The sequence below is a fragment of the Pleurodeles waltl genome, chromosome 5 (assembly GCF_031143425.1).
Source record: "Pleurodeles waltl isolate 20211129_DDA chromosome 5, aPleWal1.hap1.20221129, whole genome shotgun sequence".
In the NCBI taxonomy this organism is placed as follows: Eukaryota; Metazoa; Chordata; class Amphibia; order Caudata; family Salamandridae; genus Pleurodeles; species Pleurodeles waltl.
Genome location: NC_090444.1, coordinates 465,386,139 through 465,413,432, shown reverse-complemented (window position 1 = coordinate 465,413,432; position 27,294 = coordinate 465,386,139). Strand labels below are relative to the sequence as shown.

The following is a 27,294-nucleotide window of genomic DNA, read 5'->3' as shown; positions in this document are numbered from 1 at the left end:
GGAATCGAAGCTGTCAGAACAGTAATGGAGAGAGGTGTTTAGATTCTAGGCATTAGCCTGACAGCTAACTGGGCATCTCACCCACGCCTTCACCTGGCTTTACTACCTTCACTCTCCAGTGCTCAAGGAGGGCTGTTTTGCCTGCTTGGTCGTGCTGTTTGTCCTGATGTTAGTCTACTCTTCATGCCTATCTCTTTTTGGGCAACTCTGCTTTAGTATCTATTCAAAAGGTGAGTATCCAACAAAACAAGCTACTTTCCTTCACTACCGCACTTTCTGGTGGATACTCTGTCAATACACAGATTCCTCACTGCCTTTCTTGTTTCCCATCGTGTGGAGTGGACTTTTAGGGGTCTAAAAGGGTCCTAGGTTAGATTTTGTACACTTTCTTCCAGCTTGTCACAGGTTTTCCACTTGTTTGCTTTTATCACTCTGGTGTGGTGGATCTACATTGCTCTGCGCCATCCATTTCAGAGTCCGTGCAAGGTCACTGCAGATTCTTATGGTAACACCGGCCAACGTGTGGGAGTTTTTGTTATGAAAAAGTTGCAAATCTGGTATGGCATTGGGGAAATTCAGAAGGTGAGTAATCTGATGTTAAAGTATCCACCAAAAAGCTGTTACTGAAGGTAAGTAACTAGTTCATCTTCTTCCTTTCTGAGTTGGTCCTTCTTGCTCCCAGTGTCCCCTTACGGCAGCCAAGAGCTAACATACAGGGAGTGCAGAATTATTAGGCAAGTTGTATTTTTGAGGATTAATTTTATTATTGAACAACAACCATGTTCTCAATGAACCCAAAAAACTCATTAATATCAAAGCTGAATATTTTTGGAAGTAGTTTTTAGTTTGTTTTTAGTTTTAGCTATGTTAGGGGGATATCTGTGTGTGCAGGTGACTATTACTGTGCATAATTATTAGGCAACTCAACAAAAAAAAATATATACCCATTTCAATTATTTATTATTACCAGTGAAACCAATATAACATCTCAACATTCACAAATATACATTTCTGACATTCAAAAACAAAAAAAAAAAAAATCAGTGACCAATATAGCCACCTTTCTTTGCAAGGACACTCAAAAGCCTGCCATCCATGGATTCTGTCAGTGTTTTGATCTGTTCACCATCAACATTGCGTGCAGCAGCAACCACAGCCTCCCAGACACTGTTCAGAGAGGTGTACTGTTTTCCCTCCTTGTAAATCTCACATTTGATGATGGACCACAGGTTCTCAATGGGGTTCAGATCAGGTGAACAAGGAGGCCATGTCATTAGATTTCCTTCTTTTATACCCTTTCTTGCCAGCCACGCTGTGGAGTACTTGGACGCGTGTGATGGAGCATTGTCCTGCATGAAAATCATGTTTTTCTTTAAGGATGCAGACTTCTTCCTGTACCACTGCTTGAAGAAGGTGTCTTCCAGGAACTGGCAGTAGGACTGGGAGTTGAGCTTGACTCCATCCTCAACCCGAAAAGGCCCCACAAGCTCATCTTAGATGATACCAGCCCAAACCAGTACTCCACCTCCACCTTGCTGGCGTCTGAGTCGGACTGGAGCTCTCTGCCCTTTACCAATCCAGCCACGGGCCCATCCATCTGGCCCATCAAGACTCACTCTCATTTCATCAGTCCATAAAACCTTAGAAAAATCAGTCTTGAGATATTTCTTGGCCCAGTCTTGACGTTTCAGCTTGTGTGTCTTGTTCAGTGGTGGTCGTCTTTCAGCCTTTCTTACCTTGGCCATGTCTCTGAGTATTGCACACCTTGTGCTTTTGGGCACTCCAGTGATGTTGCAGCTCTGAAATATGGCCAAACTGGTGGCAAGTGGCATCGTGGCAGCTGCACGCTTGACTTTTCTCAGTTCATGGGCAGTTATTTTGCGCCTTGGTTTTTCCACACGCTTCTTGCGACCCTGTTGACTATTTTGAATGAAACGCTTGATTGTTCGATGATCACGCTTCAGAAGCTTTGCAATTTTAAGAGTGCTGCATCCCTCTGCAAGATATCTCACTATTTTTGACTTTTCTGAGCCTGTCAAGTCCTTCTTTTGACCCATTTTGCCAAAGGAAAGGAAGTTGCCTAATAATTATGCACACCTGATATAGGGTGTTGATGTCATTAGACCACACCCCTTCTCATTACAGAGATGCACATTGTAGGAAGTTGGCTCTGTATGTGCTATTTCACAGTAAGGAATAGCATGCACAGAGTCCAAGGGTTCCCCTTAGAGGTAAGATAGTGGCAAAAAGAGATAATACTAATGCTCTATTTTGTGGTAGTGTGGTCGAGCAGTAGGCTTATCCAAGGAGTAGTGTTAAGCATTTGTTGTACATACACATAGACAATAAATGAGGTACACACACTCAGAGACAAATCCAGCCAATAGGTTTTTGTATAGAAAAATATATTTTCTTAGTTTATTTTAAGAACCACAGGTTCAAATTCTACATGTAATATCTCATTTGAAAGGTATTGCAGGTAAGTACTTTAGGAACTTTAAATCATAAAAATTGCATGTATACTTTTCAAGTTATTGACAAATAGCTGTTTTAAAAGTGGACACTTAGTGCAATTTTCACAGTTCCTAGGGGAGGTAAGTTTTGGTTAGTTTTACCAGGTAAGTAGGACACTTACAGGGTTCAGTTCTTGGTCCAAGGTAGCCCACCGTTGGGGGTTCAGAGCAACCCCAAAGTCACCACACCAGCAGCTCAGGGCCGGTCGGGTGCAGAGTTCAAAGTGGTGCCCAAAACACATAGGCTAGAATGGAGAGAAGGGGGTGCCCCGGTTCCGGTCTGCTTGCAGGTAAGTACCCGCGTCTTCGGAGGGCAGACCAGGGGGGTTTTGTAGGGCACCGGGGGGGGACACAAGTCCACACAGAAATTTCACCCTCAGCAGCGCGGGGGCGGCCGGGTGCAGTGTAGAAACAGGCGTCGGGTTCGCAATGTTAGTCTATGAGAGATCTCGGGATCTCTTCAGCGCTGCAGGCAGGCAAGGGGGGGATTCCTCGGGGAAACCTCCACTTGGGCAAGGGAGAGGGACTCCTGGGGGTCACGTCTCCAGTGAAAGTCCGGTCCTTCAGGTCCTGGGGGCTGCGGGTGCAGGGTCTCTCCCAGGCGTCGGGACTTTGGATTCAAAGAGTCGCGGTCAGGGGAAGCCTCGGGATTCCCTCTGCAGGCGGCGCTGTGGGGGCTCAGGGGGGACAGGTTTTGGTACTCACAGTATCAGAGTAGTCCTGGGGTCCCTCCTGAGGTGTTGGGTCTCCACCAGCCGAGTCGGGGTCGCCGGGTGCAGTGTTGCAAGTCTCACGCTTCTTGCGGGGAGCTTGCAGGGTTCTTTCAAGGCTGCTGGAAACAAAGTTGCAGCCTTTCTTGGAGCAGGTCCGCTGTCCTCGGGAGTTTCTTGTCTTTTCGAAGCAGGGGCAGTCCTCAGAGGATGTCGAGGTCGCTGGTCCCTTTGGAAGGCGTCGCTGGAGCAGGATCTTTGGAAGGCAGGAGACAGGCCGGTGAGTTTCTGGAGCCAAGGCAGTTGTCGTCTTCTGGTCTTCCGCTGCAGGGGTTTTCAGCTAGGCAGTCCTTCTTCTTGTAGTTGCAGGAATCTAATTTTCTAGGGTTCAGGGTAGCCCTTAAATACTAAATTTAAGGGCGTGTTTAGGTCTGGGGGGTTAGTAGCCAATGACTACTAGCCCTGAGGGTGGGTACACCCTCTTTGTGCCTCCTCCCAAGGGGAGGGGGTCACAATCCTAACCCTATTGGGGGAATCCTCCATCTGCAAGATGGAGGATTTCTAAAAGTTAGAGTCACTTCAGCTCAGGACACCTTAGGGGCTGTCCTGACTGGCCAGGGACTCCTCCTTGTTGCTTTCTTTGTTCCCTCCAGCCTTGCCGCCAAAAGTGGGGGCCGTGGCCGGAGGGGGCGGGCAACTCCACTAAGCTGGAGTGCCCTGCTGGGCTGTGACAAAGGGGTGAGCCTTTGAGGCTCACCGCCAGGTGTTACAGCTCCTGCCTGGGGGAGGTGTTAGCATCTCCACCCAGTGCAGGCTTTGTTACTGGCCTCAGAGTGACAAAGGCACTCTCCCCATGGGGCCAGCAACATGTCTCTAGTGTGGCAGGCTGCTGGAACTAGTCAGCCTACACAGACAGTCGGTTAAGTTTCAGGGGGCACCTCTAAGGTGCCCTCTGGGGTGTAGTTTGCAATAAAATGTACACTGGCATCAGTGTGCATTTATTGTGCTGAGAAGTTTGATACCAAACTTCCCAGTTTTCAGTGTAGCCATTATGGTGCTGTGGAGTTCGTGTTTGACAGACTCCCAGACCATATACTCTTATGGCTACCCTGCACTTACAATGTCTAAGGTTTTGTTTAGACACTGTAGGGGTACCATGCTCATGCACTGGTACCCTCACCTATGGTATAGTGCACCCTGCCTTAGGGCTGTAAGGCCTGCTAGAGGGGTGTCTTACCTATACTGCATAGGCAGTGAGAGGCTGGCATGGCACCCTGAGGGGAGTGCCATGTCGACTTACTCGTTTTGTCCTCACTAGCACACACAAGCTGGCAAGCAGTGTGTCTGTGCTGAGTGAGAGGTCTCCAGGGTGGCATAAGACATGCTGCAGCCCTTAGAGACCTTCCTTGGCATCAGGGCCCTTGGTACCAGAAGTACCAGTTACAAGGGACTTATCTGGATGCCAGGGTCTGCCAATTGTGGATACAAAAGTACAGGTTAGGGAAAGAACACTGGTGCTGGGGCCTGGTTAGCAGGCCTCAGCACATTTTCAATTGTAAACATAGCATCAGCAAAGGCAAAAAGTCAGGGGGCAACCATGCCAAGGAGGCATTTCCTTACACAACCCCCCCCCAAACGAAAGAGGATGAGACTAACCTTTCCCAAGAGAGTCTTCATTTTCTAAGTGGAAGAACCTGGAAAGGCCATCTGCATTGGCATGGGCAGTCCCAGGTCTGTGTTCCACTATAAAGTCCATTCCCTGTAGGGAGATGGACCACCTCAACAGTTTAGGATTTTCACCTTTCATTTGCATCAGCCATTTGAGAGGTCTGTGGTCAGTTTGAACTAGGAAGTGAGTCCCAAAGAGGTATGGTCTCAGCTTCTTCAGGGACCAAACCACAGCAAAGGCCTCCCTCTCAATGGCACTCCAACGCTGCTCCCTGGGGAGTAACCTCCTGCTAATGAAAGCAACAGGCTGGTCAAGGCCATCATCATTTGTTTGGGACAAAACTGCCCCTATCCCATGTTCAGAGGCATCAGTCTGCACAATGAACTGCTTAGAATAATCTGGAGCTTTTAGAACTGGTGCTGAGCACATTGCTTGTTTCAGGGTGTCAAAGGCCTGTTGGCATTCCACAGTCCAGTTCACTTTCTTGGGCATTTTCTTGGAGGTGAGTTCAGTGAGGGCTGTCACAATGGATCCATATCCCTTCACAAACCTCCTGTAATACCCAGTCAAGCCAAGGAATGCCCTGACTTGAGTCTGGGTTTTTGGAGCTACCCAGTCCAGAATAGTCTGGATCTTGGGTTGGAGTGGCTGAACTTGGCCTCCACCTACAAGGTGGCCCAAGTAAACCACAGTTCCCTGCCCTATCTGGCATTTGGATGCCTTGATAGAGAGGCCTGCAGATTGCAGAGCCTTCAAAACCTTCCTCAGGTGGACCAGGTGATCCTGCCAGGTGGAGCTAAAGACAGCAATATCATCAAGATAAGCTGTGCTAAAGGACTCCAAGCCAGCAAGGACTTGATTCACCAACCTTTGGAAGGTGGCAGGGGCATTCTTTAAACCAAAGGGCATGACAGTAAACTGATAATGCCCATCAGGTGTGGAGAATGCTGTTTTCTCTTTTGCTCCAGGTGCCATTTTTATTTGCCAGTACCCTGCTGTCAAGTCAAAGGTACTTAAGAATTTGGCAGCACCTAATTTGTCTATGAGCTCATCAGCTCTTGGAATTGGATGAGCATCTGTCTTGGTGACAGAATGGAGCCCTCTGTAGTCCACACAAAACCTCATCTCTTTCTTTCCATCTTTGGTGTGAGGTTTGGGGACTAAGACCACTGGGCTAGCCCAGGGGCTGTCAGAGCGCTCAATTACTCCCAATTCCAGCATCTTGTGGACTTCCACCTTGATGCTTTCCTTAACATGGTCAGACTGTCTAAAGATTTTGTTTTTGACAGGCATGCTGTCTCCTGTGTCCACATCATGGGTACACAGGTGTGTCTGACCAGGGGTTAAGGAGAAGAGTTCAGGAAACTGTTGTAGGACTCTCCTACAATCAGCTTGCTGTTGGCCAGAGAGGGTGTCTGAGTAGATCACTCCATCTACTGTGCCATCTTTTGGGTCTGATGACAGAAGATCAGGGAGAGGTTCACTCTCTGCCTCCTGATCCTCATCTGTTACCATCAACAGATTCACATCAGCCCTGTCATGGAAGAGCTTAAGGCGGTTCACATGGATCACCCTCTTGGGGCTCCTGCTTGTGCCCAGGTCCACCAGGTAGGTGACCTGACTCTTCCTTTCTAGCACTGGGTAAGGGCCACTCCATTTGTCCTGGAGTGCCCTGGGAGCCACAGGCTCCAGAACCCAGACTTTCTGCCCTGGTTGGAACTCAACCAGTGCAGCCTTTTGGTCATACCAAAACTTCTGGAGCTGTTGGCTGGCCTCAAGGTTTTTGGTTGCCTTTTCCATGTACTCTGCCATTCTAGAGCGAAGGCCAAGTACATAGTCCACTATGTCCTGTTTAGGCTCATGGAGAGGTCTCTCCCAGCCTTCTTTAACAAGGGCAAGTGGTCCCCTTACAGGATGACCAAACAGAAGTTCAAAGGGTGAGAATCCTACTCCCTTCTGTGGCACCTCTCTGTAAGCGAAAAGCAGACATGGCAAGAGGACATCCCATCTCCTTTTGAGTTTTTCTGGGAGCCCCATGATCATGCCTTTTAATGTCTTGTTGAATCTCTCAACCAAGCCATTAGTTTGTGGATGGTATGGTGTAGTGAATTTATAAGTCACTCCACACTCATTCCACATGTGCTTTAGGTATGCTGACATGAAGTTGGTACCTCTGTCAGACACCACCTCCTTAGGGAAACCCACTCTGGTAAAGATACCAATGAGGGCCTTGGCTACTGCAGGGGCAGTAGTCGACCTAAGGGGAATAGCTTCAGGATACCTGGTAGCATGATCCACTACTACCAGGATATACATATTTCCTGAGGCTGTGGGAGGTTCTAGTGGACCAACTATGTCCACACCCACTCTTTCAAAGGGAACCCCCACCACTGGAAGTGGAATGAGGGGGGCCTTTGGATGCCCACCTGTCTTACCACTGGCTTGACAGGTGGGGCAGGAGAGGCAAAACTCCTTAACCATGTTGGACATATTGGGCCAGTAGAAGTGGTTGACTAACCTCTCCCACGTCTTGGTTTGTCCCAAATGTCCAGCAAGGGGAATGTCATGGGCCAATGTTAGGATGAACTTCCTGAACAGCTGAGGCACTACCACTCTCCTAGTGGCACCAGGTTTGGGGTCTCTGGCCTCAGTGTACAGGAGTCCATCTTCCCAATAGACCCTATGTGTTCCATTTTTCTTGCCTTTGGACTCTTCAGCAGCTTGCTGCCTAAGGCCTTCAAGAGAGTGACAGGTTTCTTGTCCCTTACACAGCTCCTCCCTTGAGGGTCCCCCTGGGCCTAAGAGCTCAACCTGGTAAGGTTCAAGCTCCAAAGGCTCAGTTCCCTCAGAGGGCAGAACTTCTTCCTGAGAAGAGAGGTTCCCTTTCTTTTGCTGTGTTGCAGTTGGTTTCCCAACTGACTTTCCTGTTCTCTTGGTAGGCTGGGCCATTCTTCCAGACTCCAGCTCTACTTGTTCACCCTGTGCCTTGCATTGTGCTCTTGTTTTCACACACACCAGTTCAGGGATACCCAGCATTGCTGCATGGGTTTTTAGTTCTACCTCAGCCCATGCTGAGGACTCCAGGTCATTTCCAAGCAGACAGTCCACTGGGATATTTGAGGAGACCACCACCTGTTTCAGGCCATTGACCCCTCCCCATTCTAAAGTAACCATTGCCATGGGATGTACTTTTCTCTGATTGTCAGCGTTGGTGACTGTGTAAGTTTTTCCAGTCAGGTATTGGCCAGGGGAAACCAGTTTCTCTGTCACCATGGTGACACTGGCACCTGTATCCCTCAGGCCCTCTATTCTAGTCCCATTAATTAAGAGTTGCTGTCTGTATTTTTGCATGTTAGGCGGCCAGACAGCTAGTGTGGCTAAATCCACCCCACCCTCAGAAACTAGAGTAGCTTCAGTGTGGACCCTGATTTGCTCTGGGCACACTGTTGATCCCACTTGGAGACTAGCCATACCAGTGTTACCTGGATGGGAGTTTGGAGTGGAACCTTTCTTGGGACAGGCCTTGTCTCCAGTTTGGTGTCCATGCTGTTTACAGCTATGACACCAGGCCTTTTTGGGATCAAAGTTTTTACCCTTGTACCCATTGTTTTGTGAAGAGGCTCTGGGCCCACCCTCCTGTGCAGGTTTTTGGGGGCCTGTAGAAGACTCTTTACTATTTTTAGTTTTGGTTGTCTCATCACCCTTCCCCTGGGGAGTCTTTGTGACCCCTTTCTTTTGGTCACCCCCTGTTGAAGTCTTGGACACCCTTGTCTTGACCCAATGGTCCGCCTTCTTTCCCAATTCTTGGGGAGAAATTGGTCCTAGGTCTACCAGATGCTGATGCAGTTTATCATTGAAACAATTACTTAACAGGTGTTCTTTCACAAATAAATTGTACAGCCCATCATAATTACTTACACCACTGCCTTGAATCCAACCATCTAGTGTTTTCACTGAGTAGTCTACAAAGTCAACCCAGGTCTGGCTCGAGGATTTTTGAGCCCCCCTGAATCTAATCCTATACTCCTCAGTGGAGAATCCAAAGCCCTCAATCAGGGTACCCTTCATGAGGTCATAAGATTCTGCATCTTGTCCAGAGAGTGTGAGGAGTCTATCCCTACACTTTCCTGTGAACATTTCCCAAAGGAGAGCACCCCAGTGAGATCTGTTCACTTTTCTGGTTACACAAGCCCTCTCAAAAGCTGTGAACCATTTGGTGATGTCATCACCATCTTCATATTTAGTTACAATCCCTTTAGGGATTTTCAACATGTCAGGAGAATCTCTGACCCTATTTATGTTGCTGCCACCATTGATGGGTCCTAGGCCCATCTCTTGTCTTTCCCTCTCTATGGCTAGGATCTGTCTTTCCAAAGCCAATCTTTTGGCCATCCTGGCTAACTGGATGTCCTCTTCACTGGGGCTATCCTCAGTGATTTCAGAGGTGTTGGTCTCTCCTGTGAGGGAACCAGCATCTCTGACTATTATTTTTGGAGTCAGGGTTTGAGGGACCCTGTTCTCCCTAGATAGGATTGGTAGGGGGGAATTTTCCTCCAAGTCACTATCCTCTTCCTCTGAGTTGCCACCCTCAGAGGGGTTGGTCTTTTCAAACTCTGCCAAAAGCTCCTGGAGCTGTATTTTGGTAGGTTTGGGGCCCATTGTTATTTTCTTTAGTTTACAGAGTGACCTTAGCTCCCTCATCTTAAGATGGAGGTAAGGTGTGGTGTCGAGTTCCACCACAGTCACATCTGTGCTAGACATTTTGCTTCTAAAAGTTGGAATACTTTTTAAGAATCTACAACTGGTTCTAGAATCTAATTCAAACTTTTACAAACTTTTAACTCTAAAAGAAATGCTAAACAGGATCTAACACAAGGCCCTAGCAGGTCTTTTAAGAATTTAGAAAACTTTTCAAATTGCAAAAATCAATTTCTAATGACAATTTTGGAATTTGTCGTGTGATCAGGTATTGGCTGAGTAGTCCAGCAAATGCAAAGTCTTGTACCCCACCGCTGATCCACCAATGTAGGAAGTTGGCTCTGTATGTGCTATTTCACAGTAAGGAATAGCATGCACAGAGTCCAAGGGTTCCCCTTAGAGGTAAGATAGTGGCAAAAAGAGATAATACTAATGCTCTATTTTGTGGTAGTGTGGTCGAGCAGTAGGCTTATCCAAGGAGTAGTGTTAAGCATTTGTTGTACATACACATAGACAATAAATGAGGTACACACACTCAGAGACAAATCCAGCCAATAGGTTTTTGTATAGAAAAATATCTTTTCTTAGTTTATTTTAAGAACCACAGGTTCAAATTCTACATGTAATATCTCATTTGAAAGGTATTGCAGGTAAGTACTTTAGGAACTTTAAATCATAAAAATTGCATGTATACTTTTCAAGTTATTGACAAATAGCTGTTTTAAAAGTGGACACTTAGTGCAATTTTCACAGTTCCTAGGGGAGGTAAGTTTTGGTTAGTTTTACCAGGTAAGTAGGACACTTACAGGGTTCAGTTCTTGGTCCAAGGTAGCCCACCGTTGGGGGTTCAGAGCAACCCCAAAGTCACCACACCAGCAGCTCAGGGCCGGTCGGGTGCAGAGTTCAAAGTGGTGCCCAAAACACATAGGCTAGAATGGAGAGAAGGGGGTGCCCCGGTTCCGGTCTGCTTGCAGGTAAGTACCCGCGTCTTCGGAGGGCAGACCAGGGGGGTTTTGTAGGGCACCGGGGGGGGACACAAGTCCACACAGAAATTTCACCCTCAGCAGCGCGGGGGCGGCCGGGTGCAGTGTAGAAACAGGCGTCGGGTTCGCAATGTTAGTCTATGAGAGATCTCGGGATCTCTTCAGCGCTGCAGGCAGGCAAGGGGGGGATTCCTCGGGGAAACCTCCACTTGGGCAAGGGAGAGGGACTCCTGGGGGTCACGTCTCCAGTGAAAGTCCGGTCCTTCAGGTCCTGGGGGCTGCGGGTGCAGGGTCTCTCCCAGGCGTCGGGACTTTGGATTCAAAGAGTCGCGGTCAGGGGAAGCCTCGGGATTCCCTCTGCAGGCGGCGCTGTGGGGGCTCAGGGGGGACAGGTTTTGGTACTCACAGTATCAGAGTAGTCCTGGGGTCCCTCCTGAGGTGTTGGGTCTCCACCAGCCGAGTCGGGGTCGCCGGGTGCAGTGTTGCAAGTCTCACGCTTATTGCGGGGAGCTTGCAGGGTTCTTTCAAGGCTGCTGGAAACAAAGTTGCAGCCTTTCTTGGAGCAGGTCCGCTGTCCTCGGGAGTTTCTTGTCTTTTCGAAGCAGGGGCAGTCCTCAGAGGATGTCGAGGTCGCTGGTCCCTTTGGAAGGCGTCGCTGGAGCAGGATCTTTGGAAGGCAGGAGACAGGCCGGTGAGTTTCTGGAGCCAAGGCAGTTGTCGTCTTCTGGTCTTCCGCTGCAGGGGTTTTCAGCTAGGCAGTCCTTCTTCTTGTAGTTGCAGGAATCTAATTTTCTAGGGTTCAGGGTAGCCCTTAAATACTAAATTTAAGGGCGTGTTTAGGTCTGGGGGGTTAGTAGCCAATGACTACTAGCCCTGAGGGTGGGTACACCCTCTTTGTGCCTCCTCCCAAGGGGAGGGGGTCACAATCCTAACCCTATTGGGGGAATCCTCCATCTGCAAGATGGAGGATTTCTAAAAGTTAGAGTCACTTCAGCTCAGGACACCTTAGGGGCTGTCCTGACTGGCCAGGGACTCCTCCTTGTTGCTTTCTTTGTTCCCTCCAGCCTTGCCGCCAAAAGTGGGGGCCGTGGCCGGAGGGGGCGGGCAACTCCACTAAGCTGGAGTGCCCTGCTGGGCTGTGACAAAGGGGTGAGCCTTTGAGGCTCACCGCCAGGTGTTACAGCTCCTGCCTGGGGGAGGTGTTAGCATCTCCACCCAGTGCAGGCTTTGTTACTGGCCTCAGAGTGACAAAGGCACTCTCCCCATGGGGCCAGCAACATGTCTCTAGTGTGGCAGGCTGCTGGAACTAGTCAGCCTACACAGACAGTCGGTTAAGTTTCAGGGGGCACCTCTAAGGTGCCCTCTGGGGTGTAGTTTGCAATAAAATGTACACTGGCATCAGTGTGCATTTATTGTGCTGAGAAGTTTGATACCAAACTTCCCAGTTTTCAGTGTAGCCATTATGGTGCTGTGGAGTTCGTGTTTGACAGACTCCCAGACCATATACTCTTATGGCTACCCTGCACTTACAATGTCTAAGGTTTTGTTTAGACACTGTAGGGGTACCATGCTCATGCACTGGTACCCTCACCTATGGTATAGTGCACCCTGCCTTAGGGCTGTAAGGCCTGCTAGAGGGGTGTCTTACCTATACTGCATAGGCAGTGAGAGGCTGGCATGGCACCCTGAGGGGAGTGCCATGTCGACTTACTCGTTTTGTCCTCACTAGCACACACAAGCTGGCAAGCAGTGTGTCTGTGCTGAGTGAGAGGTCTCCAGGGTGGCATAAGACATGCTGCAGCCCTTAGAGACCTTCCTTGGCATCAGGGCCCTTGGTACCAGAAGTACCAGTTACAAGGGACTTATCTGGATGCCAGGGTCTGCCAATTGTGGATACAAAAGTACAGGTTAGGGAAAGAACACTGGTGCTGGGGCCTGGTTAGCAGGCCTCAGCACATTTTCAATTGTAAACATAGCATCAGCAAAGGCAAAAAGTCAGGGGGCAACCATGCCAAGGAGGCATTTCCTTACACACATCACCTAATATGCTTAATTGGTAGTAGGCTTTCGAGCCTATACAGCTTGGAGTAAGACAACATGCATAAAGAGGATGATGTGGTCAAAATACTCATTTGCCTAATAATTCTGCACTCCCTGTATTTACACCTTCATTTTCTTCACTGATTGCTCCACTAGCATTCCAAATGCTGGTTTAGCCGAATAACTAGCAGAGGGCCACTGGCCCAAAATGACATCTGGCCCGTGAAGATCCATCAGAGAATGATACAATGACAACTGGAAAAAATTGGCAATAATAAGAGAGCATCAATGTTTCAGTATTGTTACCCAGAAAGAATGTGACTGATGTCTGCTCAGATGTAGGACTCATCACTTTTGTAACACCACCCACCAAATAATCATTTTTTATTATAAAGAATAAATAGCAAGAGAATCCCAGTATAAATAGAGATAGAAAGATCTGTGCACAATTGTCGATGCAAAGCTCCTGTGACTGCAAGTACTGCAATGCCATCCCTAATTTTAATGGCCAGGTTTCTATGCTGATGTTTGACATGTATTGCAAAAACTGCCCGGTGTGCAGACTTTGGAGCAACAAGTGTGCCAAAAGCTAAGGGAGACAAAACTAGAGCACACTCCTATGGCTTTTATTGAACCTCTGGTGCTCTCTGGATGAGGGAAATAGATACATCTCACTTGTCACGCATTATACCACACTTTTGCATACGCTGTAATTTTGAGGAGCACAACATCCCCAAATTTTGGAAATGCTCTCTGCCTATATTTACCAGACTAGGCTTCCGTAAAGAAAATATTGCAGAGCAGTCATTGAGGCAATTTTGATAGATTATGTACAAGTGCTGATACCCATCAATGAAGCAGATGTGTGATTTAGAGACAGGTGGTCTTATAGAACATTGGATGGAATCATCCTAAACTGTTTGTATCTAAGACAAAACATTGAAAATACTTTTTGTAACATATTACAGAAACCAAAGGCCTTATCTAGATTGAGCCTATGGAATTATTCTGTGACAAAAGTGAACAGTAAAGTATTGGAGATGATCAGAAAAGAAAGGCAAAAGGTCACCTTGGTCTCTTATATCTGGAAACTCTGATCAAATGGTAAAGGTACATAAGCCTTTGTCTGAGAAAATCGCAAAGCCTGTCATGAGGAGCAAAATAAAATGCTACTGTCAAAAAGATGGGCATAGGAAACAGAATTCTGCCAGGCTAATCTAACAAACGTCTGGCCTATTTTAAATGGCCATATTTTACAGAAGCACAGAGCTAAGCTCACTTTATATGAATGCCAGGTCAGAGAAAACTCAGTTGTATATCATGTACAAACCAAGAAATGGTCTTGAGCTTCAGTCTATAGCTGTAAACCCAAACATTCCCTAAACTCAGACAGGAAGCACAGAAATAGTCTCTGTATTTTTTTGTTGTTGTTTATTTTTACGCTCAACAATTGGTATTTATTGCAACTTCTCTGGGTAGAGAGTTGGGGCTCCAACCTTTCACCTTTGGCTGTCTCGGTTTATTTAGATTTATAATTTGGAAATGGCCTTCCATGAAAAGAGAGGTAAAAAATCAGTTGGAATGGAAAGATGACTTGGGATCCTCTCGTAGAATGGCAAATAATAATGAGGGGGGGGGCTCCTAGCTTGCATGTAATGAGACGGAATGGCAGAAAGTTAAGGGGATAGGGAGAAGAGATGGATGGCCACCTGTCGCTGACTTAAGCATCAGAAGAGTTTGAAGATTATCAATGAGGGGGTCGCATGTCAGGTCTAACCTGTTTTTTTTTTTTTTTTTTTTTGTGTACTGTTAACTCCTTTTTTTTCCATTTTGTTTGTTGGGTAGATGTTTGGTTCAGAAGTGGAAATGTTTTTTTTTTCTTCTGTATGCTGCTCCCGCTTATAAAGTTTTAAAAAGTCTATAAAAATAATTTTAAAAAATTACTCGCACCCTCAATAACAGATACAAAATGGCTTGCAAAACCTTTAGCATATGTTCAAAGTTATAAGTTGAATGGGGCAACAAAGGGGTTGACAGTTCGTTTCATTTTTTTGATTTACGCTGTCATCTACCCATTTTCCAATTTCCGTTGTGGTTGAACTTCCCTATTTGCTTCAGATTTGAATGTGTTAGCCTGATGAAGGTAATCTGTCAGAAGGACGGCCTAACATGATATTCAAACTGATATTTGGACCACCTCTTCCAGTCGATACAGTTGTTCTCCTATCCAATTTAGTGATCACCTGTTTGTATGAAGAGTGTCTCCATTGTTTCACACTCTGCCCTACAGCAGCTTTCCGTGACTTAGCTATGTCTCTCTGCGAACAATCTCAGCTCAGTAAACCTAACATTCAGTTTGCCTTTAAGCCCTTGTTGTGCCAGCCCTAAAAAAAAAAACTATCCTTTATGTTAAAGCCCCTTTTCTATCGGTTATATGGATCTGTGTTTTTACCAATTCTCTTCAAAGTTTCTGAACCCCTGAGCGCCCCCACCATATGTGCCAAAAAATGCCCATTTTGTGTTGGCATATAAGGACAACCATTTTCCAACAACAGGTTCAGCTTGTGTAGTAGCTCTAGTGTGATACAGACCTTATTCGCACATTTCTAGTTTGACTTTGTCTTGCGAGACACATTCACATATAGGTAATACTTTACTCCATTCCCTTTGTGTTAATGTAGCTAGGTCTACATCCCATCCATGTCTTAAATGTGTCATTGCATTATTGCTGCTTGGTGTACACCCCTCATATAATTGTCACCAGTCTACTTTCTATGTCTGATGTTGACATCCGCATATTGGTGAAATGTGGATCTGGTTCTTCAGGAAAGTCACACAAAGACTTACGATATCTTGCATCTGTACGTTAAAAAATTTATTTATCTGATGGACATTTTATTGCACTAGACCCTGAAACTTTAAAATCAATCTTCTGTGCACGTCGTGCAGGGTCACCAGTGGCCCTCTCTCGCGTTAGCCATTTAGGGATTCTGCAATCATTAACCTGTCCCAGAATTCTAGTCACAAGTGATAAATATATGATTGATCTTTTATGCAGGCTGCCCTTCGCCAAATTGTGATAATTGCCACATGCTGTGGCACATGCCTCTCGGGAGGGATCGCCCATAGCAACAAAAAGAGTAATGACAAGGGTGCAACTACATCAGCAAGACTGTGAGCTGGTTCTCTAGTTAAGTCACTCAAGGTATTACATATTCTAGCTGACTCACCTAATCTTGTTTTTGGCCAGGCATCGCCATGCCAACACCCTCCCAAAGCAATTTGAAAGAAGCCAATCTTTGTGTAGTTTTATAATTCCACTATGCCATCAATAGTATCATATCTCTCGTTTTATATGTCAAGTAAGGCATCTGCATAGGCATGCTCTGTGCAATATGAAACAATAAGAGTACCACTGTCATTTTGCGTAATGTTATCCTGCCCTTGAAAGACATGGGGAAGATGAGCCAGACCCTCACCATCTCTCTAGTTTGCAAATGACATCTTGTGCATTTTGCCCCTATATTGTATTCACGACACTGCTATCATCCATGCCCAAATACTTAAAGGGTTATCTGCCTACTTTTATAATTTAGTGTTACAGACAGCCTCATAAGTCATGAACATGGAGTACAAGTCTCCTTATAAATTCGGGTCAGTTCAACTTTTACAGCCCTCTGTAGGCACAGATATAAACCTACTGCTTCTATCATCTAAAGCAGGAAGTATAGGCTAGTGGTCACCAATACACCTCCCACATCTTACTTGGAGATGATGGGTATCTGCTAACTATCATTCCTGTGATTGACTCCAGAGTTGTAGTTAATAGTTAGTGAGTTGTATATTCATTAGTTAGTGAGTTGTAAAAAAAACCTTCCCTTACACAGAGACACACTAGAAATCCACACTCTATAGTTTCAAATGCTTTATTAAATATTAAAGCCTGGTTTTAGTGCAGATTATATGAATGAGGGTTATTGCAGAAATAAAACTGATGATAAAAAGTAAAAATACAATGCATGTAAGTACAAGGCAATATACGAGATGGAGATCAATTAGTCAAATCATTAATGGAATCAGTCTTTATCGAAATAGCTCCCTTCCTAGCCTCTGGCTAACATCAATTTTGGATAGAGACTTCTAACCTCACGTTTCTAGCCTTCGAATATTCCCCAGGCATCTGGATCTGGAAAATCTTGAGCTGATCACTTGGACAGTTGTCATCCTACAGCTTCACCCAAAAGCATACAGCATTGCTGAAGAATTCTGGATTCAGTCTAGTGCCTGGGGATGGTAAAAGTGGTGGTAAAATCTGTTACATAAGAGTATCCACCAGAAAGAGCATTACTGAAGATGAGTAATTGTTCGTCTTGAATTCTCCAAGGTGCCAGACTGGATACAGAAATGTTTTTTTTGGGGGTGGGGGGGTGGGGGGGGGGATCAAGGCATATTGCGGCTTGCAATGAAGACAGAGTTGCTTTGAGCCAGCCACTGCTCACCTTTGGTTTGCTTTCTTTGTCACTCTCATTTGCCTGCTTCTCATTTGTGTTCAAGCTTCTCAACCTTATGTTTGTCCCTCCCATGGAGCACTGCCTCTTTACCATATCTGTTTGCCTGGTTTGCAAGCCACCTGCATATGACCTTGCACTGGTTATCTCCCCTTGGGTTTTCCATCGACTAGCCAAACTCGAGTGGGAACCTTACTGTGTTCTAATGTTCGGATAAAGATTTGAGCATCAGAAGTTGGAAGTGGGTTAAAATCCTACTACAAGTTGCCCATGGTACTGGTTGCTGTACCATGGGCAACTTGAATGATGAGAGATGTATTTTCACATGGGGCCAGGTGCAGAACCTCTTTCAGGTGGATAATTTATCCTTCATAGGGCTTTTCACCAGATGGCCCACAAGATTTGAGGCTCCCATAATGCTGAACTGCGGGCCTCAGTTACACTAACACTGGTTACACAGACGGACAAGTGTGCAGACTTAATAACATGCCTCGATCAGGAAATATGGGCAGATACCAACAAGCCTGCATTGCATACCGAACATAACCAGGAATCTGACTACAGTTTGCAGGTCCCACTGCAAGCTATGGCACGACACAAACCGCATCCATTAACAGTAGATTCAACATCAGACATTTCAGCTTTGTTCACCATACATATATAACCCCTGCCATTCTACTTAAACTAGATGACACAAATTCATTCCCCAGATGTGCTCAGGATGGGGTGATGTACCACTACTAAACATGGACATGAGGAAAAATCCAGGACTAGTGGGAACAGTTGGCAGTCAATTATAGACAAGCAGAAACCCTATACTCTAGATATTGGGGTACCCACGATGAAACGCTTGACTAAAAAAATAGGTCATTGACTCCACGCTGCTGCAGGCCAGGCAATGGCTTACATGTTTTATCCTGCACCTTTTGTTACGTTACGGTGGTGTCAAAATTGGGGACTTATCTGCCTACCTTTCGAACCTATGCGCACTTGTTCTTTGGGGCTCTTGACCATAAAAACTTTACTTTGATTACTTCGACATGCCATCTCACTGACATGCAGGCTTGGCCAGTGCAGCCACAGTGGTACTACCCAAGCTGGTGTTTCGTGCTCTGGCATCATTTCTTCTAAATGTGACATCTCCTTTCTATGTAGTACAGCCTATCACACCCTTGTTTTCACCGGTCACATTCCTCTAAGAAGGATGAGAGACTGCACTGGATGGATCCTAATCTGGCATGAAGAGAAGGGCATTCTAGAACGTGACCTTATCTCCTTATCTAGATTGCTCTGTGAATAAAAATGTGTTGTGCCTTAGCCAAAAAGGAACCTCTTGAAGGCTTCTGAGCTTGTTCTGTCAAAGTTAAGTCCATCTCCACAGCCTTCGATATGGATTTGCTGCGCTGGACATCTTCCAGGTGACTTCACGTGTTAATCAACAACTTCACCAGCATTACTTCTTGGACTCTGGTCCACTGTAGGGTTACTCAGTTCTGTAAGATTTCCTTGTGTGAAGTCCATTCCACAGACCTGCCACTTTTTGGGAATTACAGTGTTTGGTATCTGTTCAAGAGGTATGGAAACTGCTGTTAGAATTATCAGTCAACTGCAGCAGATTTCTTACTGCACACCCTCCTCCCCATTCTGTGGAGTGTTCTTATATGAGTTACTAAGGTTTCTCATTAGATTCTGCACACTGTAAAGTTCAATCTGTTTCTGATGTTTTGTGTCTGATAGCATGGAAATATATTTTTGTAAACTAACAGTGCATAGTGGTAGCGCCTCTTAATAGCACTGGCTTTGTCCCACGTGTGTAAGTAATTGCACAAAGCAGAGTTCTTTCACACCACAGGTCATCTCATGGGACCAATTGTTGAAACGTTACTGTGTCCAGTTACTTGGGGAAAACAAAATGTGAGGAATCTTCCAGAAAGCATTCATATTTACACTGAAAAACCCATATTTGATTGCATTTTCATTTAAAGTGAAATAGCTTTGTGGATTCTACATTTTTATTTTCTACAATAGGTGTCTTAATAATATTTTTCTTCCAACTCTAGAATTCATAGAGGGAGTATCTCAGTTCAGTGTCAAAGGAGATAAAGAGCAGAAATTGCGATGTAAGTATAAATATTTCTGATTAATAACTTTCATGGCTTTTTCAAATGTATCAAATTAAAACATACATGTTGGATTAGTAAATTATAGACATGACTCAAAATATCACTGCCAAAAGTTTTCCTGACGTGCCTTGAAATTTGCAGAGCGTCCTTTGCCAAGTGCACAAAGCTGTTATGCGACTGTGGTTGCTGAATTTTTAAGTTGTTTGAACATTCACCTCCCCCACTGTAGTTCACGCCTCCTGTCAAAGCCAAGTATACAGCTTTCTTGTGTTTTCCACAACTTTCAAAGTTAACTGGATAGCAGCTTGTATTGTAAGTGCTTAAGCACAATCTACTATTACATGCCTGTCCACATAGTCATTAGGAGTTCATGGATAACAAAGGAAACATACTGGAAAACACGAAGTCTTAAAGCTGCCAAGCCCAGTATTGCCCATCAGTGAAAAAGCAGATTTGGATTTTGGTTTTGAAACATTTATGCATTGCGTCACTTAGCGCACTGAAGCAAACACTGGCCGAATGCACAGGCATTTAGATGAACTTTAGCGATCTGTCTACAAACACCAAGGAAGCATACTACAGAGTAGGGCGGCTGGGAGAATCTACAATTGCAATACAAACACTGTCCATCCAGTTTGTAGGTTGAAATCCGTGATTACCACCAAGATAGGGAACCCTGGGAGCCCTTTGGTTCTCTTACTCACTCACTCACGAATGTGATGCCTAAATCTAGTGTCAGTACCGGCAGACATTTTACATAAGAGTTTCCATAATCTGTACTCTTAGTCTATGTTTTCTGCATTAATGCCTTGTTGGTCATGCATAGTCCTGACCCTTGAAATTTGAGTGAGAGCAATGATGTGCTGTATATCTCATGTTAATGTTTGTAGCTGGTTGTGCTTCTGCCCCTCAGTGGATCATTTTTTGGTTTAAAAATAAAAATAAAAATTGTAATGGAATAGGTCTCACATTTTATTGCGTTAGAGCTAGAGACGTTTTAAATTCATAAGTGGACTTTTCTTGCCACATCAATTGGTCAACCCTGCCTCATAATTTGGTCTTTTCCTTCCACATAGGTCCAGTGGCCAGGCATATAACTAAAACACTTCCATTTACATTCTTCATCTATCTACCGCCAAAAATGAAATTGTTCCATTTTGCATGCTAATTTAAATCTGCCATGCTAATTCCAACTGAATACCACTTTCACAAACCCACCATCAGAGTTGCTGGCTGGCTAACACAATTCCACCCCCCAAAAAAGACACAAAACAGCCATGGAGGAGTAACAAGAGCAATAAACTAGAAAGGTCAGCCAAACATATCAAGAGTGTTCAAACAGTCATAGTGAAACAAGGTAATCATGGTCATAATTGCAAAAAGGAGAGATTAATAGAAACATATACAATTATTATGTGAACCTATTAAAAAACATTTATCAGAAATAAACATTTGGAATTAGACTGTAATGCTCGGAACACCCCTAGAGGATACCACAATGAAAATAGCATTTATAAGAAACATGGTCATATAACCATAAAGTTGGAACCTAGAGGGCATAACCACATGAAAAGAAAATGTCAGAAAGTAATGCATTGTAACCATATATTTAGCTCCTAGAGGGCATAGCGCATTACACATTTTTAGGGCTGGCAGGCCTACTGCAACGATGTAACTAACACAACCCTTAAAACAAAATTACTGTCAGCGACAAAACAAAAGGTCCAGCCATGAAAGAACTTAAAAAGACACTTAAAAGTTTGAGGTGGAGGGGATGAGAGGGGGTTATTATTTTGGGGTCTCCACTAACCTAGTGTGGGAACATAGAGATATTGTAGACAGAAAGAGCACACCATGGTGAATGTTTTGAAGGTAGTCCTATTGTCCTAGGACCACCACAGGCTCAGTTATGAGCAAAAATGTTTTGTAAAAGTGATGACCTGCAAAGCATTATGGGGCGAGTTTCCGTGCCTCACATATTGTACTATGTAGATATTTTGACTGTAATGATTAGAACCGCCCCAAAAGGATACCACAATGAAAACATCATTTGTAAGAAACATGGTCATGCAGCCATATAGTTAGTCCCTAGAAGGCATAACCACATGAAAAGAAAATGGCAGAAACTAATGTGTTATGCCCTCTAGGGGCTAAATATATGGTTATATATTTAGCCCCTAGAGGGCATAACATCTTACGTATTTCCTGAGCTAACAGGCCTACTGCAATGACATTACAAACAAGGCCCTTAAAACGCAAACTGCTCCCAGCTGTAAATATTCCAGCCATGAGAGAGCTTAAAAAGGCACAATGGTGGGAGGGGTTATTATTTTGTGATCCCCACTAACCTAGTGTGGGGACCCAGAGATGATGTAGACAGAAAGAGCATATTGTTGTGAACGTTTTGGTGGGGGTCTGTTGTGGCATTTTAGCTATAGTTTAATACACGTTATTTTAGCAAAATAGGCCTGCCGCTGTGCTCTTTAACCTAGGTATGTTTTAATTTTAGCTTTGTTATTTTATTTTAACAGTAGCCGCATTTGCGGACTTGTTTTATTTTCTCTATCTAGCTGTTCTTCGCCTAGGTCAGCACTATGTTCTTAAACAAGACATTTCTTTCACTTTGTGCTTTGCTCAAGGCTGCAATAAGATAGGTTGCCGGTAAAAGTGGTAGGCTTTGTCTCCAATGTTCCCAGAAACATACACACTCTTATGTGGGGATCCTTTCTTGGAACATCAGCTGTTTTATTATAAAAACACTATTTTGACCCATGTACGTTAGAGGGAGATTCCAGCCAGATGGCCACGACTGTATGCTGATTGCTTGGCTGCAGCTGCTTATGTAGACTAGAGGCCTCTTGCTCAGGTATGGGGGATGATGTCTCCCCAGGGTAAACCTGAAGGGCGGAATTAGATCTTAACATGCTGTGCTCTAACATAGCCTAGGTAGGAACTATCCTTAAAAATCTTAGTGACAGCATTGTAGCGTTAATCTTGTGTTTTACTCTCCTTGTCACAATTGTAATCCTATTGTGCTTCATCGTCCTAGTTATTGCAATTCATGCTTTATTATCTAAGATGCGGTTACTTCAGTAAAACCTTATTGATCTTTACCCTGCCTCTGATTGTCCTTGCATAAGTGAGACTAATGTAACTGAGAGGATCGGATGAGGGCTGAGTGACCACGATTCCCATGAGGAGTCATTTATGTCATGCGCCCGGTTGCCCCAATCATCCCTGCTCTTGGTGGGAGATGAGGCACTGCTAGTTAGCTGGAACAAACCTGGATTAGGCCGACAGGTGTCACATGGTGTGGAATCAGTCTCAGTCCCCTGTAGTACAGGTGATTCTACCGCCCGAATCCAGTAGTCCCATTAGGATAATGAGAACCTACATGACATGGCACGCCAATGTTTGGTCAGGCACCTCAGTACTATATAGGGAGTCATCTGTGGTATTGAGGATTTTTCCTCACAGCTAAGTAGGGAGTACCTAACTAACACTGTAGGTTGTTTAAGCTTGAACTCTAAAAGGATAATCCCCATTTGGTGTGCTTAACTCTGAAGAAGATTTACCATTCACCATGGCGAACCCACAACGAGTAGCAATTGTGGTCAATATGCGACCACCCCTTATCACACATTTAATGACACATGGCCGTACGGCCCAGAGGGGTCCAGTTACATTTGTAGTTGGGGCTCATCCAGCCTATAGAACAGAAAATGTCTATTCTTGGGTCACATTTCCAGCAGTTAATGAAAACACACATACATTTCACCACTACACACCTGCAAACATACCCGCACAACATAGAGCATATGCATATTTAGAGGTACCTATATCTTATCAAGACTATAATAATTGGTTTGATTGCGCCCTACCACATACAGTCCTTCACGTTAAGTTAGGTCCTCTAAGTAATGATGGTACTACCTGGCCTTTATTGGCCACATACACACTACATCCTGATCCAGCAACCTTGACAGTAGCTGAAGTCGGCCACTTATACGCTGAGCTTACACCAGTATACAAACTATTGGTACAGTTTGTAATGCAAACATTAAATACAAACCCAGTATGTGCTGCCCCGGTGCAACAACATGCAGCAATGCCAGGCATTAATCCTGCGTCTCTACATTCTATCTTGGGTAAAGTACCCGACAAACAGGAAGAGATTCCGTTTTGGTTAGCTCAAAAAATAAATGCACTGGAAGCAGTATTTCCCCATACGGGACCTCAGGATAAGCATAGAATATGTGCTTGGCATTTGGGATGGTTCTCACAGTAGATGACTGCAATACTTGGGGCATGGTATTTGCCACGCTCTATACTACCACACACGGTACACCAACACTTGCCAATCTACTGGAAGTGTTAAAACAAATTCAAGATGAATACGGGGCTGCCCCGGCCCTAGACTTGGAGATGCAACTCATGGGCAATTTAATGTATCTTCAATTACATTAAGTATCCTTAAAGGGGAAGCATTTGACCTAGCAGAGTGCGTATGCGGCTCCGGTACGTTCCTCCACAGCATGAACTGCCAGAGATTAACGTGGAGACCTACTCTAGTATTGGTCGAGATAGTCTGGGGGCCAGACCCACAAAACTAAGGTTTCAGGGTAAATCTAATAAAGATTCTACCAAGCAGCAGCTGAGGGTTCTCAAAAAAAAACCCAAAACACTGGGTTAAAAAACAACAGACACCTAAAAAAGAAAGTGGAGAATATCCACACTCAGAGACCCCCTCAGAATAGATATAGTCTCCAAAATAGAGATAATATAAAAATGCCTGACAGATATCAATATACTGATACACGCCAATCTCGTTCCTTTCAGGACTCACCGGAAAAACTCAGTGAGAGAGGTGGGCAGTCAGAGCAAAGAACTGAGTACCTGAAACCGAGAGAGGAATCCCAACGCTCAACAGAAGTTTCTGTTAAAAAAAGAAGAGAAACTTCCCCAACAAAAATCCCAATTTGAAAAGAAAAAAAAGTGTCTGCAGTTGCAATTCGTCATGCCACTCAAGAAGAGGGCTCTATTGAAGAACAAGACGTGGGCACTAGCTCTGTTAGACAGCGCAGCCGAGGTCACAGTAGTTCACCTTAATCTTCAAGAGCATCTGTAGGTGAAAGCAACTGATGACTTCTTACAAGTTGAAACTGCAGACATGCATGTCTCCAGTCCCGACAGGGTGTACAAAACAACGATATGGTCAGAAGGAGACATTGAACACACAATTGACGCAATCTTTTGGGACCGCGTTGTTAACCTTTATGATAATTTACTGGCCGAAAAGGATGGCCACCTGATTTTGTCCGTACTTGCCCGTATGGGGAAGAGGTCATCAAACCTTCTTTGTCACTCCTTGTTCCCAAAGAGCTTGCAGAATCATACGCCAATGATTGGGCTTTGGCGCAGGCACCCGCGTTATACCGCAGCCACGTAGGGTGGGATAAAGATTCCACCTATCATGTCATTCGGATTAAAAATCAACCTCAACCCCAGTACCCAATATAACATGATGCTAAAGCACCTGTGAGGGAGATCCTCACACAAAGAGAGTACCAGGGCGTAATTGAACCCTGTGTCTCACCAAGAATAATCCCCTATTTCCTGTAGCTAAACCGGACCATTCATGTAGAATAGTCTTCGATTATAGACACTTAAACAGTCATACATGCACATATGCTATACAAAACTCTCATAGCACAGCACTTATGAACAACATAGTGTACAAAAAAATACAAAACCACATTGGATATGCAAAAAATACAAAACAACATTGGATATTTCCAATAGTTTATTCTGCCAAAATATAGCGCCTGAGAGTAGAGACTTAAAGTTTTAGCGCACCAGGCTCCCAGAATAAATTCTGTTGTTTACCACAGGGGTATAAGAACAGTCCAGGACTGTTTGCGGCTTGTGCAACTTCAATATTGCACGACTTCAGTATTACACAACATTGACCCTGAAGCATTGTCCTATGTAGATGACATCTACCTTACGAATGATGATTTACTGCATCATTTAATATGGGTAGCCCGCATTGTTGTAGGATTTGCCGAATTCGGCTATAAATTCAACTTAAAAAACAAAACAAAAATATCCTTCCTTAGTGTCCTGTTTCAGGGATGAAGGAAAGAGCCTAGCACCACAGTTCTTAGAAAAGTGCACACAGTTACAACCTCCAAATACCATTAAAAAAAACTCCAATCCCTATAGGATTTCTAAATTTTGGCAGAACATACATTCAAGATTATGCAATCTCAAACCCTTATATGACTTGTTACGTCCGGACTGTTCCAGTTAATTTTGGACAGTCGAACGCACGCATTCTCAGAGCACTGCAATCAACACAAGCTTGCAGCACAACATTTACACACACGGGACAATAAAAGAAATCTGGTCATCGGAGTAATTGCTGGTGACATTGGTTTCACCTTGTAACATTCAATCAGGGTGAGACAGTCCCAATTGCATACAAATCACATTTGTATTCAACAGCAGAACAATGTTTTGCTCCTACTGAGAAAATTCTCATTGCAATATGAACTAGAATACCCAGTTCCGGCAAATACATTGCCTATTGAACACTATCAAAGAGTCATGTACACCAATGGATCAGCACAACCTGCATTAGGCACTAAGCATCAATACTCTGCTGCTTGCGCAGTCATAAGTGGCTATATGGAGGGTAGTAAATTCTATCCACAACATACCTATACGCAAACCCCTAGGGTACTGTACTGCACAACTAGCAGAGCTAAAGGCTCAGGTGATAGCACTGGAACACACGGATTCTGACCAGCTAATGCTGATTGTCTGGGATTTGTACTATTGTGTCCAGTCCTTCAATGAATATCTGCTTTACTGGTGCCAGAATGGGTTCAGAGATTGCAAAGGTAACACCATCAACATAGACTTCTGTTGGGGAAAGTAGCAGATCTAAAGGAAATGCTACCAAAGGTCCATGTTGTACCTAAACTTGGACACCAGCGTGTTGGAATACACGTTGCTGGAAATACATAGGTTGATGAAGCAGCCAAATCAGCAGTAGCTACGGGTTCTGTTGCTGCAGTAACTCATTCTAGAACAAAACCGGATGATGAAATACTGACTGCCGTGCAAGCCTCGGCTGACGGCACACCTTTACCAAAAGGATATCCCATTAAATAGTCCTACCGGATGAGAGGTTTCCTTGATGCAGAAGTAAAAATAAACAGGCGTGGGAGTTCGAGTAATTCCCAATAAAGACGTAAGATCAGAGTTGATCATAGCAGCACCCGAGGGAGTTGCCGCTGCCCATGCTGGTGTGGCGGCTACAATATCATCATTGCAGGCTCGTTGTTGGTGGCCAGGTTTTTATAAACTGACCAAGCAGTATGTACTTTATTGTGATATCTGCCAACAAATTAAGGGGTCCACCGTCAAACGTCCATCGCAGACACCCCTCCCAATTTCTAACAAACCATTACAATGTGTGTACTTGGACCATTGTGGCCTCTGACACCACACAGTGCATATAAATACATCTTAGTCGCTGTTGACTCCTGCTTCAGATTTCTATGGGTGTGGCCACAACGCTCAGCTGATGCTCAGACTGTTATTAAAGATTTGCAAGGCTTCATCGGCCCATATGCAGTTGCGGCTTACCACTCAGACCTAGGCCCTGCTTTCGTCTCAAGGGCATTCAGGGACGCCGTGGCTTCGTTAGGGGTTCCAACTCCATTATTTGTCTCCATTTCAGCCCATGGGAAATAGTGTTGTGAGTGACGAAACCGAGATTTTAAGCAATCTTTAACAGCCAGAGTATTAGGCACGGGTCATAGTTGGCTTAATCACCTGTATGGAGTCCATAGAGCACTTAATAATCCAGGGGTGTGGAATTTATTAAAATATCTACTTGCCACGGGACAGGTTGCTTCTCAAATCTACTTGTCCTGTAAAAAGATCTACTTGTCCCTTTGGTGCCATGTAGTGTGGCGCCAAATTATGGCAGCAATCTCATTATGTAAGAGCTCTGATAATAGCCTCTTTGATTATGCCA

At 44.8% G+C, this 27,294-nt stretch overlaps 1 protein-coding gene across 1 annotated transcript in view; it reads left to right on the top strand.

Annotated features, from left to right (window-relative positions):
- PPP3R1 (protein phosphatase 3 regulatory subunit B, alpha) overlaps nucleotides 1-27,294 on the top strand; it is a 311,110-nt gene that overhangs the window by 193,983 nt on the left and 89,833 nt on the right. Inside the window, exon 4 of the mRNA XM_069234278.1 lies at nucleotides 19,182-19,241. Coding sequence (XP_069090379.1) covers nucleotides 19,182-19,241 — 60 coding nt within the window. The remainder of the gene's footprint in view (nucleotides 1-19,181; nucleotides 19,242-27,294) is intronic.